This window comes from Trachemys scripta, chromosome 4 (assembly GCF_013100865.1).
Source record: "Trachemys scripta elegans isolate TJP31775 chromosome 4, CAS_Tse_1.0, whole genome shotgun sequence".
Lineage (NCBI taxonomy): Eukaryota > Metazoa > Chordata > Testudines > Emydidae > Trachemys > Trachemys scripta.
The window spans coordinates 62,250,452-62,264,701 of record NC_048301.1 but is presented as its reverse complement, the minus strand read 5'-3'; the positions used below and the strand labels follow the sequence as shown (position 1 = coordinate 62,264,701).

The 14,250-nt window shown below is 39.8% G+C and overlaps 1 protein-coding gene across 1 annotated transcript in view; it reads left to right on the top strand.

Moving 5' to 3' along the window:
- LOC117877371 (cytosolic phospholipase A2 epsilon-like) overlaps nucleotides 1-14,250 on the top strand; it is a 49,362-nt gene that overhangs the window by 1,896 nt on the left and 33,216 nt on the right. The window contains exon 3 of the mRNA XM_034770446.1: nucleotides 9,153-9,225. Within this exon, the coding sequence (XP_034626337.1) occupies nucleotides 9,153-9,225 (73 nt within the window). The remainder of the gene's footprint in view (nucleotides 1-9,152; nucleotides 9,226-14,250) is intronic.

The following is a 14,250-nucleotide window of genomic DNA, read 5'->3' as shown; positions in this document are numbered from 1 at the left end:
GTAGTCAGCTGTAGTCAGTTCAAAACTGAATAAGGGGGGATTTAAATGAAGATCTAATTTAGGTTCAGCAGTGGTATCCAAAATAGAACACAACTGAGGACCCTAGAAATCTAGAGACATTTGTTTCCACATTCTATGCAGTTAAAAAGTCTGAGAAAATCTGTGCTGTTAAATATTGCAATACAGCTGTTGTACTAGAGAGCTATTTGAATAATAGCAAAACCCTGATTTGTGACTGGAAATATCAGTTTGGTTTCTTGTGAATCACGTTATTCATTATGTGGATGGTCAGCTGATATTAATGAAAATATTTATGAATTCTGGAAGTTTCACAAATGATTATCTGAAAAATTACGCTGGAATTTCGTTATTCTACTGTTTAAAAAGTTGGAGACATCCAATTGTGGAGCAGAAATAATGCCATTTGACTTTGATAACCAATCATGCAACACAACTAATGAATACTCAGAGCAAATTGATAAGTTCACTGAACAATTTTAGCCTATATGTATGCTTATAAACAATGAACACACACACACGTCTGGATTTGTTTGCATATAACTCCTGAATCAAAAAAGGGTACTGAATTCATCACAAATAGTTTGACCTGCTGTAATAACCATATGGTTTGTTCAAAATGACATCAATCAATTACAACAATGAAAGTATGCTTAAGGCACAAATTTTTACCAGGGTATTTGCAAGTGTAATGCAAAGGATAAATATAAGGGTAATTAACCACTGGAACAAATTACCAAAGGATGTGGTGGATCTGCCATCACATGATATCTTTAAATCAAGATGGAATGTCTTTCTAAAACATATGCTATAGTTCAGCATCATGTTATTGGGCATGATTGGGAACCCCAAAGTGAAATTCTATAGAATGCAATGGAAAAGGTCAAACTAAACCTTCTCCATAGCAGATCTAAATTAGATTAAAATAATTTAGCATTAAATTGATGATACCCCAAAATTTGAAAGCATGGACTGTGATGGTTACCCAGAGCCTCTGGCAACACAAGCACGGCCTTCCAAGCCTCCGCAGGCCCTGCTTGCTCTTAACAGGTTAACAATAGGCATACTCCGGTGCTCAGAGTGTCTCCCTGGAGTGCCCAGCCCCAGATCCATTGGACACTCACCGAATTCCCAGATCCTCTGTTCCCACTGCAGCTTACCAGTACGCTGCAGCTTACCAGTACGCTGAAGAACACAGCTCTGCATAACACAACACCTAGATTTGTTCATAAAGAAAGCAAATATAAGTTTATTTAACAAAGACAGTCAAATAATAGCAAATAAAATATTAGAAACAAAGGGTTACATATAAAATAAAATCATGAGATGCATATCCGAACCTGAACTTAACTAACAAGACATTGTCATGTCATATAGAGCCAAAGCTCACCCAAAATCCATCCAGTGTATTACAGTCAGGCTGTGACCTTCGTTCATGAGACTCCATGCTGTCTTCTTGACTCCTCAGTGGAAAGATACAGAGTTTATCTCTCTGTCTCTACAGCGATAGTCCAAAAAGCCATTGTCTTGCTTGCAAACAGGATAACCACCCACTGCTTGTGTTTTCCTGTCTAGGAGCTCTGCTGAGGACTTTGCAATCACTTGATTAGCATTTGGCTCAGTCTGTACTTAGGCACTCATTGTGAGTAAACAATCCTCAATTCACATGTAGGCAGATTGATAGATAAACATCTTCTGTCTGAAATAAACCTGTTCTCACTGTTTGGTGGCCAGCCCCAAGCCACAGACCTTAAGAACATAATTTTCAGTACATATACGTAACTCATTACATATTATCCATACACACATACCAGAACCAGGGGCTCCTTGTAACACTTATGCACCCCAGGTCCTCTGCCAGTTGGCACCAAGAGATTGCTGGGTCACATGGACATTTGCAGTTAAGGTATCCAAAATATCCTAACTCTGTCCCTCTAGAGATCCCTTCTACTATCTTTCCTTCTTTGCATCTGGAGTATTATAAATGTGCACTACAAAACATAGTTTTATGATTAGTTTTGTGAATTAGTTTCTCTGGGTATGTCTACACTATGAACTAGGGATGTGATTCCCAGCTCATGTAGACATATTTGTGCTAGCTCTTATCTAAGGCTAGGTCTATACTACCCGCCTGAATCGGCGGGTAGAAATCGACCTCTTGGAGATCGATTTATCGCGTCCCGTTGGGACGCGACAATCGATCCCCGAATCGGCGCTCTTACTCCACCAGCGGAGGTGGTAGTAAGCGCCGCCGACAGAAAGCCACAGAAGTCGATTTTGCCGCCGTCCTCACAACGGGGTAAGTCGGCTGCGATACGCCGAATTCAGCTCCGCTATTCACGTAGCTGAATTTGCGTATCTTAAATCGACTCCCCCCTGTAGTGTAGATGTACCCTTAGCTCTTGTGCTAAAAGTAGTAGCATAGCTACATAGCACAGGCAGTGGCATGGGCTAATTGCTCTGAATATGTACCACAGAGTTTAGGTGGGTTTGTACTTGGGGCAGCTAGCTTGTGCCACTGATGCCGGTGCCTATGCTACTGCGGCCAAACTAATATTTTTAGTGCTGTAGTTGAGATGAGGTGCTTGCTCGAGTATATGTAGGTGAGCTGGGAATCTCACACCTAAATCATAGTGCAGACATAGCCTCTTATACACAGGCCATGCCTACATGAGAAGGGTGCATTGGTTCTACCTAAGCAGATATAACAACATTCACATAGCCTTTTGATTAAATTAAGCCTTAACTTAAACTGATGCCACTTTCTTATGTAGACAAGCTTTAAACATGATGCTTTGTCACCGTACTAAGCTTTTTGTGTAAATGCTGTAATCTCATAATCTGAATTTAGATGGTTTGTATATGTTAGCTCTGTGTATCATGTCACTTGGATAATTGACTGGCAAAGGGAATATCATGATGCCAAGGCATAGAGTGCCCTTAGATCCTTACATGATCAGGCACTAATGAAGGGTGGGGAAGAATTGCATTCAATATACTTCTTCGCCCGACGAGGAATTTGTAAAGTTTTTTTAAAAAATCCAGTGAACCCTCTGTTTTTAGAAGACACTTGTCTAGTTTGCATCCAATTTGGTAGAAATAGTCATCTGTTCTCTGATGACATGTTTGGAGTTTCTTCTTGCAGAGCCAGACCTTGTCACAGTAATCAGTCTTTGTGACTTCTAGACAGGGACAGTGCAGTGTATTGTATGTGGTGCTACACTTGAAGAACACCTATATTCTTTGCCTGTTTAATCTTCTGTCTTCTCTTTTCTTTTCTCTCAACTATAAGCTTTTATCTGGTGCTCATCACTGAAGTATATAAGGACTTACAACTGAATGCAGCTGCTTGCCTGTTACACAGAATCAGTTGTATGGAAGCATATTAGATCATATTCCAGGACCAGCACAGGTTTCCTATTTGCTTCTGGGCACAATTCAAGGTGCTGATTTTGATCTTTAATGAAGAAGTATATTATTTGGGTCCTGACCATTCCTTTCCCCATATGCTACAATAACAATTAAGGTCAGCAGTGGCATTCAGGCTAACAGTCCCTAGATTTAAACAGTTGAAGACTTGTGGCAGGACTTTCATAATGGAGGGTCCTTTACTAAGGAGTTTCCTTCCCCATTTGTACAATAAAACTCTAGTCCAGGGGTCGGCAACCTTTCAGAAGTGGTGTGCCGAGTCTTCATTTATTCACTCTAATTTAAGGTTTCGCGTGCCAGTAATATATTTTAATGTTTTTAGAAGATCTCTTTCTATAAGTCTATAATATATAACTAAATTATTGTTGTATGTAAAGTAAATAAGGTTTTTAAAATGTTTAAGAAGCTTCATTTAAAATTAAATTAAAATGCAGAGCCCACCGGACCGGTGGCCAGGACCCAGGCAGTGTGAGTGCCACTGAAAATCAGCTCGCGTGCCGCCTTCGGCACCCGTGCCATAGGTTGCCTACCCCGCTCTAGTCTGTGAACATTTAGCACATTGTGCAAAGCCCTTCTTTTCGCTCAGTTATTTTGCACAGGGAAGAGGGTTTTGGTTTTCATTTGGGGGACTGTCCTATTCTTTTTGCTAAAAATAATAGATTTAAAATAGTTTTCATTAGATTTTGTGCATAGTGCATTTAATAGCCTACATTTCAAATGGACTTGTACCCAGTTAGATTGCATAATGTTTGCATACAAATTCTAATATGTGAATATATGTACTTAGCTGTCAGATTGGCTTTAGTACATACAATGTTTCTTGCATCTACATTATGCAGGGTTATGTGCTTGTGCATGTTATTTTGCAGGCATTCAAATGAAGATGGCTTGACAATTAGTAGTAAATTGCTCAAAGAATAAATGTTTCTGTTTTATCTCAAGTGAAATTTAAGTTTGATGGCAAGGTAATTAAAGTATTGTATGTCACTCCCTTGTTCATTCCACTTTAGAATTATGTTTGGGACCCTCCAAATTTTGACTGCATCATTAAAACCTATATATATAAAAAAAGTTCTTCTGTTACCAATAAGTGAAGCATGATATAATTGTAGTGTTAATGATGTGTTATGCAGATTAGAATGGACCTGAAATTGCTTTTCTTTGAGTTTACATAGGCAAAGTAGCAGAATTCAAATATTTTATCATATGTATAATATATAATTGGTATTAATAAAATATAATATGTATGAACCATCCTATATTTTTATGAAACTAGATCAAAGATATTGCATTATAAGTATCATACTGATTGTCTAAGCAATTTTCCCCTTCTGTTGACTAACTTAAGGTAATAACAGGTTTCAGAGTAGCAGCTGTGTTAGTCTGTATCTGCAAAAAGAACAGGAGTACTTGCAGCCGAAGAAGTGGGCTGTAGTCCACAAAAGCTTATGCTCTAATAAATTTGTTAGTCTCTAAGGTGCCACAAGTACTCCTGTTCTTTTTAAGGTAATAAGTTAATATAAAAATAACATTTTACACTTCTATATTGCTTTTCATCCAAGGATCTTAAAATACTTTATAAACATTGGGCCAGTCAGTCCTTACTCAAGCAAAACTTCCATTTGCTTGAGTAAGTATGACTGAATTTGCTCCATTAACTAGCTAATCCTTGCACAAACTCTGAGTTCTTTTGAGATTAATCGTTGTATTAATTACAGTATGCTTATTTACAGCTTATTGAGTAATTTGTTACTGCCTTCTATTTGTTTATAATTGATTTGGCAGCCTTACTTGAAATAGAGGGAAGTGACATGTAGAGTGGACTTAAATTTAAAAAAATTAAAAAGGAAGAAAATGGTGGAATCTGTAAGGATCATCAGGGGGATAATCGGAACTCCCTGTGGGGACAATGTGCAAGGCCTCAGCATAGGACACGTGTTTTAGTATGTAGTAGGACATCTGTATGCAAGGAGGAGTGGAAAGATTTGGAACACGAATGAAAGAAGAACAGATTTGATGTAACAAAGTCTATTTGTCGTCTTAACTCACTAGTGGGATAATTTTTTTTAAACAAAATTTGGCAACCATGTGGATTCATGACATTCTTTACAGCATTTAAAATGTATTGAAGAGTATTCATATATTTTGAAAAACAAACCAAATCGAGGTTTATAAACTGGTATATTGAAACCCCATACGTAACTATTATTTTTTAATCTGTGGAGTTCCTGAGCTCATGCGACGCAGTTAGACAGTTGTCCTTCCAAGTACACTGTAAGGTTCATCTATTTATTTGCTCAAGTATGCGTTTGGTGTGGACTTAAGTTGGGAGGTCTGCAAATGATGGGGTATGGATGCACAAGAGGATGACTGCCTATTATTGTTGCTAGTCATAATCATTGTAGTATGTTTATTTACATTAAGGAGCCCAGAGGCTGTTGCATTATGAACATAATAAATTTCTCCATAAATAAAATGTAAAGGCCTTAAATGGCCTAGTCATTAGTGTCAATTTGAAATAAAAATATCACATTTGTGGGGTTAGCCAGAGTATCAGTTTGATGCATTAGCAGACTGTTTTGAGAAATTTGGAAATTTGACTAGGCTCTTTCAATTAATGGACACATTGGGTGAAGTTCTTCTAGCCTTTCTTCATCTGAAACTGTCTCGACATCTACTCTGCCTGTATATTTGCCAACATTCTAGGTAGTCTGTGAAGTATTGTAGGAGACAAAGATGGCTGCTTCTGTCTGAGCTGAAATCAGTTCATAAAAATAATTATGGTCTAGGACAGAGGATCTCAAACTTCAGCAACCCGAGGACCCCCATTTTGATTTAAAATTTTTTGCAGACCCCCAAACCCTCCTGCTCAGCCCCAAGCCCTTTCCTCACTCTACTCCTCCCCCAAGTCCCCACCCCTTCCCCACCTCTTCCCGCCCCCTCTCCACCCTTATCCCTCCTCTTCCATGTCTCTTTCTGCCCCCTCCCCAAGTGTGCTCCATCCCTGCTCCTCCCCCTCCCTCCCAACGCCTCCTGCACGCTGCTGAACAGCTGTTCCCCAGCGTGCAGGAGGCAGTGGGAGGGAGGTGGAGGAATTGATCAGTGGGGTCCGTGGACCCCCTGGAGTACCCTCCCAGACCCCCAGGGGTCCGTGGACCCCAGTTTGAGAAATGCTGGTCTAGGATTTGGATGTATATGCTCACTGTTGGAGGAAAGGTTCCTAGGAGTATGAGGAAACTGCAGCATCTGTGGGTGGGCCTTATCACCAAGTTTCTTGGTCATAGGAAATACTGAATTGTTTACGGGCTCTGTCAGAGTAGCATTTTGCCAGGATGACTTGACTATATGCAGCATATGCAAATACACCATCAGGAAACATCTTATTTTAGAAAAAAGACTATGGCTGGGATTTTCAAAGGAGCTTAAGGGAGTTGGGCACCATAACCCCACTGATTTCAATAGGATTGATGCACCTAACTCCTCTAGCCATAAAGTCTCCTGAAGATACTCAAGTGGATTTCTGGGTCTTTGTCTTTGATGGAATTAGGCATTTGAGGTATATGGTGACTACAAATTGCTCTCTCCTCATAGAAAGAAGGATAGGAGACAAAGGGAAACTTTGAGGTTTTGAAGACCAGGAATAGTTCCCAACAAAAGAAAACTCTCAATTAGCTTTTTAGGAGTTTGGGATTTACTTGTTAGTGGTAGTGCGTTGGGAGGAGACTTCAAATCACATAGGGATGCTGCAAACACCCTATTAAGCTAGAAAAGTTTTTTATGGTGAGGGTTTCAGAGCACCGAAGGCCATATTATGAGCAACATTGTTACCTTCCTTCTTATTTTCTTATTGTTTCTTGTCCTTTTAATGACTAAAGACTGAAAACGGAGTGCATGGACTACTGGGTTTCCTGCTGTAGTGCAACTGGTGGAGCCTACGGCCCAGATTCTCAGGGTATTTCTGCACTGGAGTCTGAGATGTAATTTCCAGCTTGTGTAGACTTACCCATGTTAGCTCTGATAGAGATAGCATGCTAAAAATAGAAGTGTAACCAAGAAAGGGATAGATAATAGAACAGAAAATGTGATATTGCCTCTGTATAAATCCATGGTATGCCCACATCTTGAATACTGTGTGCAGATGTGGTCACCCCATCTCAAAAATATATATATTGGAATTGGAAAAGGTTCAGAAAAGGGTAACAAAAATTATTAGGGGTATGGAACGGCTTCCATATGAGGAGAGACTTATAAGACTGGGACTTTTCATCTTGGAAAAGTGACGGCTAAGGGGAGATATGATTGAGGTCTATAAAATCATGACTGGTATAGAGAAAGTAGATAAGGAAGTGTGGTTTACTACTTCTCATAACACAAGAACTAGGGGACTCCAAATGAAATTAATGGGCAGCAGGTTTAAAACAAATAAAAGGAAGTATTTCTTCACACAATGCACAGTCAACCTGTGGAACTCTTTGCCAGAGGATGTTGTGAAGGCCAAGAACATAACAGGGTTCAAAAAAGAACTAGATAAGTTCATGGAGGATAGATCCCTCAATGGCTATTAGTCAGGATGGGCAGAAAGGATGTCCCTAGCCTCTGTTTGCCAGAAGCTGGGAATGAGCGACAGCGTATGGATCACTTGATGATTACCTGTTCTGTTCATTCCTTCTGGGGCACCTGGCATTGGCCACTGTCGGACAACAGGATACTGGGCTAGATGGATCCTTGGTCTGACCCAGTAGGGCTGTTCTTATGGCAGCGCAAGCAGTGGGATGGGCTAGCCATTCCAAGTACATACCTAGGATTTCAGAGGGATTGTACTGGGGCAGCTACCCCATTCCTCAGCTTGTGCCCTTGCGGTTAACACTTCTATTTTTAGTGTGATAGCTTGATGAAAGCTAGTTCTGCTTGAGCTAGAACTTACATCTCTGTGTTGGCATAATTGTTATGTTAAACAGGGTTAAACTTGCTGGTTTTATTTGAGTTTCATTTTGATATTCTGGTTTTGTTTGAACGTAAAATTCACACAGAATCTCAAGCAGCACAAACCCATATGACTCAGAACTGAAGGAAAGATTCTCACAAACTTCTGTACACTCACCGGTGAGTTTAGCTCAAGTCTACAATGCACTTACAACAAATTACTTCAAAGCAATAAATGCACCGTGGTGGGTAGCACAAGGGAGGTATCAAAGTACCTAATTTGAGGTTAGAAGCAACCTGGGGACCATGGAGTAAGTTTTGCCCCCTAGAAGGCTCCAACACACTAAAAAGAGCTTTGCTGAGAATACCTGCCACTTTCCTGACTCCTGTATCTAAGAAGACCAAACCCTGTGTACTGCAACTGTTAGCAGCAGGCTCCATAGAATTAAAATTGTGCTATTTGTTTAAAAAAAAAAAAAACTGCAATTTTTCCTTCTTTCCCCTAAAAACTCAGTGAAAAAATCTAAACTCACAAGTATGCCCTGAATTTTTCAGAAAAAGACAGTTGCATTTCGTTAACAATAAATACATAAAGGAATAAATTCATGATTTGTGATGATGATCCCTGATTTTGTGAATCTCTACATATCAGTCTAGAAAATGATTGATAAAATGTTCAGCAAAAATATGTTAATTGTCATACAATACTTGATGAGATTCTTCATTTTTTAGGTATCGTGCTTTTAAATTTAACCTTTCTTTCATATATCATTCTTCTACAGATGGAATTATCTCCTTGTTACTTGCTCGCTGTAAGAATAATACGAATGAGAAATCTCCGTCGGGCAGATACACGTGAGTGTCTCTACTCTTCCTAGAAATTGTTCCTACTTCTGAAAGTAATCAGTGCACAACTGAACACTGCAAACCCCATAAGTCAAAAAAAGGAAGTAATTGATATTACTAGGGTATACATGAACAGCTACAGTATCACAGTATAGTTGATTATCAGAACATGACCTGAGAACTAGTATTTATGTTATTGTGCAAGTATAACTAGTCAAATGACCTTCCATTTGTAGCAAGAAAGACAACATATTCTTCAAAACAAATTAAGAAGTGTCACAAGGTGTAGTGTTTACCAGGAATGAAAAGGTACTAGTTTTTCTTTTACATATATATCAATATCATAAACCATGTGTTTCTGAAATAATCCAGCATCTCATATAAATAAAACATGATGGGCCAAATGCATCTTTGTTATTATATCATTGAAATAAATGGAGCTACACCCGGGTTAAGATTGCTCTGATTGGTTTTAAAGACAAATGTTTCTGTACTGTCTTCTACTGACAGGGCAGTTTCTAGAGTGCATTGAGATAGTAGTCCATGCATTTTGGACAAGCTTAGTTTTAAAAAAGCAGTATTTTCATGCCCACCTGGCAACCTGTTTTTCTCCAATACACTTAAGAGAATCATCTTGACCTGTGAGTTTAGATGCACTTCATAAAGTTTGCTATGATGCTTATTTCCTTTGGGGCTTATTTACTTTGAAATCTAATGAGACAGCTATTTCCTTGTATTATAGACATTTTTTTTTAAAAAATGCATTCGACTCTTAGGTCAAAATAAGACAGCCATATAAAACATAAAGGGCCTGGTCCAATGTCTATTAAAATCAATGGGGGCCTTTCCATTCACTCCATTTGGGCATTGGATCGAGCTCAAAGTTTGCTTTGGCAACAGTTTATTACAGCTGACCACCTCAAGGTCGTGATCAATAACTTGCTACTACTATCCCCCCATACATACATGAAATAGCAGGCCAAATCCTCAGCTGCCCCAAGCTGCCTCACCTGGCTCTCTCCCCTGATTCTGGGGCTGCCCAAAGGTATCTAATGTTATGTCTACACTAGAGACCTTACACCTTACTGTGTGGCCACTCTGTGCCGACGGGAGAGACCTCTCCTGTTGACATAATTAAGCCACCCCACCCAGCGACGGTAGCTATGTTGGCAGGAGAAGCTCTCCCACTGACATAGCGCTGTGCACACTGCTACTTATGCTGGCGAAACTTATGTTGCTCGGCGGGGTGTCTTTTTCACACCCCTGAAAGACATGAGTTTTGCTGACATAAGTGGTAGTGTAGACATAGCCTAAATTAAGCTGGCTGCAGGGGTCCCATAAGAACAATTATACCAGGTCAGGTTTCGACAGAGAGCTGTGCACTCTGACCCTACTCCTCCCATCCTGACCATGCCCCTGACCTGCTTCTGTGTCCCTGAGGTGCCTCTTCTAAAGAGTGGTGAGGGAGCACATGCTGTAGCGCTGCATACTCTGGCTTTATGCCCAGAGCCCTTGGCTGTCTCTTTGGGGAAGCTTTCAGGCCACTTTGTGCTGAGCAGAGCTGGAGTTGAAGATATGCCTATGCAGTCTCTTTCTTCCAAAGGTCTATACTTTTTAATCACATGTTTTCTCTCTTGGCTTCACGCCTTCGTGTGGTTTGTGCTCGGAATCTGAACACTCCCATATACTCTACCCTTCTTGGGTGTGCTTAGCTCTCTGGTTCTTCAAACTAAACCTTGCAGTATCTATCTGCAATGTCTCTGATGCTGTACATGGGCATAGGGTTGAATTCAGAGGTGTATCTGAGGGAGTCCAGTGGGAATCAAAATTGATGTTATTTGCACTTTTTTCAGGCCCCTCAATATGCATGTTATAGCAGTGTGGGCTCCTGTAGACTAAGTAGTTCTTGTTTACTTAGACTGTCTCATCATCACACCCACTTACCTATATGTAACTTGTGCTCCTGCCCTGCCACGTTACTTTTGAATTTGGCCCACTGAGTCAGAGTATAAATTGTATAACTCTCACACCGGTGGGGCTAGAAGAGAGGTATGGAGGAAAAAGAAACTAATACGAGAGTGTGAGTGCAAGCAGATCACCTCTGATTTAACTGGCACCTTACACCTTCCTCCATTTCCTTGACTACTTAAATCAATTTAAATTCCCTCTATGCTCTCTTACGCATTGGTAAGTGGGTGAAGTAGTTACAAGAGACTCACATTTTCAAAAATAGGCACTGAGTTTGGTGCCTAGCTTGAGACATGTTTGGCCTGATTTTCAGAGGTGCTGAGTACCTGCAGCTCCAGAGATAAGGGGTGCTTCAGCAGCTCTGAAAATCAGGCCTAAGGTGGACACTAAAAAATGGAGATACCCCAAATCAACGGCCTCTTTTGAAAATTTAGGCTCAGGAAGTCTGTAAGTGTAAGGCAGTCTAGCTTACATCACTTTCCACATCACCTCTGCTCTTTGCATCTGTTTTTGCAGTATGTTTTACTTGATGTTAGCAGAAGGCAACTCTATTTTTTCCTCAGTTTTTACCTCCCTGATCTTGATTCTGATCCATTTACATTAAATGAATAACGAAGTTCTTTCTAAAACTATTACCTCCAATGCTAATGTTAATATTATTATTGGATAGCAATGGCTGCTGACCCAAAGGTGAATTCTCTTTATTTTCAAATGCTTATCTAGCAATCTCATAATGGGGCAGCTATATATTACTATATGTAATGAAACAAGTACTATGTACATGGCATCTTTTAAAAATTCATGTGGAACAAAGAGTGATGGAATGTGATATGAAACAGGGAGGCGAAAAGACCTTGCCTCTTGCATGCAGGAAATGAGGTCTAAATTTGTCTCTTATCTATATCTGGGAAACTATTTTAAAATATAGATGGTCTGTAAGCAGAACCTTCTTTTTGAATCAGTGCAGCTATGCTAGCATAGATAAAAGGATGAAGGGGGTATGAACCTGTTTACAGTGTTTTGATTACAAACACTGTAAACAGGATGGATGCAAAATGGCATGGTCTTGGGACCCCGTTTGGCTCCCCCACTTCCTCAGCAACTGAAACATTACAGTATATTGCATAGCACAGAAACTACCAGCATACACATAAGTACAGTATAAAAGAATAAAGACAGCATTGCCTGCCAGGCCACACTCAGGAAAAAAATACATGAGCCAGGGTGCAAGAGTGGCTGGGCAGATTATTGTATATTTCAGAGGACTCTCCAGTACATAGCCAACAAATTTAATAAGGCCAATATAACCAGTCTGAAGACACCAAAGAAATACAAAGAGAAACAGCAGAACTAAAATTCATTTGCAAATTTAACACCATTAATCTGGGCTTGAATAGGACTGGGAGTGGCTGGCTCATTACAGAAGCAGCTTTTCCTCTCCTGGAATTGACACCTCCTTATCTATTATTGGGAGTGGACTACATCCACCCTGATTGAATTGGCCCTGTCAGCACTGGTTCTCCACTTGCGAAGTAACTCCCTTTTCTCCATGTGTCAGTATATAATGCCTGCATCTGTAAGTTTCACTCTATGCGTCTGAAGAAGTGAGGTTTTTACCCACGAAAGCTTATGTCCAAATAAATCTGTTAGTCTTTGAGGTGCCACCAGACTCCTTGTTGTTTTCAAAGAAATACATAGTACCAAGCTGCATCTCTACAAAGATAGGTAAATCCTAACATGATATGCATGTAGCTAAAACCACTGTGTGGAATGTGTCTCACTTTCTATAGAATAGTTTTGTCAAACACTGGTCATATTGACCAAGAATTGAATTATTACCCAGATTAAAAAGATGTGCTTTGTACATAGAAGATTGCACCATGGTTCTGGAAACAGCATGGAGTCACACAAAAGACCAAATTTTATGTTTCCATACTGTAGTATCCTGCACTTACTCTGGGATTATGAAACAGCAGTGCTGGCACATTAAATCAGAAGTGTTTCATCAAGGGCTCTTTTAAACTCTTATGCATATCAACTGGCATAAGATAATAAGGTTATGGGAGGAGGTTGCAAAATAGTATCAAAGTGAAACTTTTAAATGCACAGTTTTGCTAGTTAGCTCACATCTATTGTCTATATTTAAGGCCCTTCATTTCTGGTTTTTATTGTTTTTAAATTTCCTGGGAATTTATCAATGTTTAATCAAAAAATGGGTGAAAATCAGGGCAAAAATTAATGTCACCGTTTTCTGGGTTAATACTGGGGGATAGGAGGACAGGGAAAAAGCAACACATATTGTAAGGGACCATTCAAGGTAGAGTGGCCAGTTACTACCTCTGCAGTCGTAGGACAAAAAGAGGGGGCTAGTGGGTTATAGATTATTGTAATAAGCCATAAATCCAGTGTCTCTGTTCAGTCCATGATTCTTAGTGTCTAGCAGAATAAAGAATTTAAGCTCCCAGGCTTGTCTTTTGAAAGTGTTGTGCAGGTTTCCTTTGAGGATGAGGACTGAGGCACAGAGCGATTGCTTTGTGAAAAGTGTTAATCCATAGGTGATAGGGTGTTTGTCTTTTATCATTTTCCTGTGAGTTAATGGGCCATTCTACCTTGCTTCAACAGAAGTCAATGAAAGCTGTGTGCTGGACATATAAAGTGCTATATAATTCTAAGTACTATGAAAAACCAGCTCCTGGGCATTTCAAATTGGGCACCCAATTGGGACACTTTTACTTCAATCTCTCTGTGCCTCAGTCCCCCATCTGTAAAATGGGCATAATAGCATCCCTTAATCACACAGAGGTGATGTTAGAATAAATTAATTGAATTTTGTGAAGCACTCAGACAATATAGTGGTGGCAGGGGTTCTGTGGGAAAATAGTATGTGATCATGAAATTAAAGACTGTCATAATGCATATGCCCATGAGAACCGAATTAAGGCACAGGCCCGCTGCTGAGAACCTGAGATGTTATATATAAGTTACCCTAATCTCTGTCTTTAAATAAATACAACTTAATTTTAGTGCAGTGCACTAATTTCTTCAGTGCCACTTAAGACGGGGAGT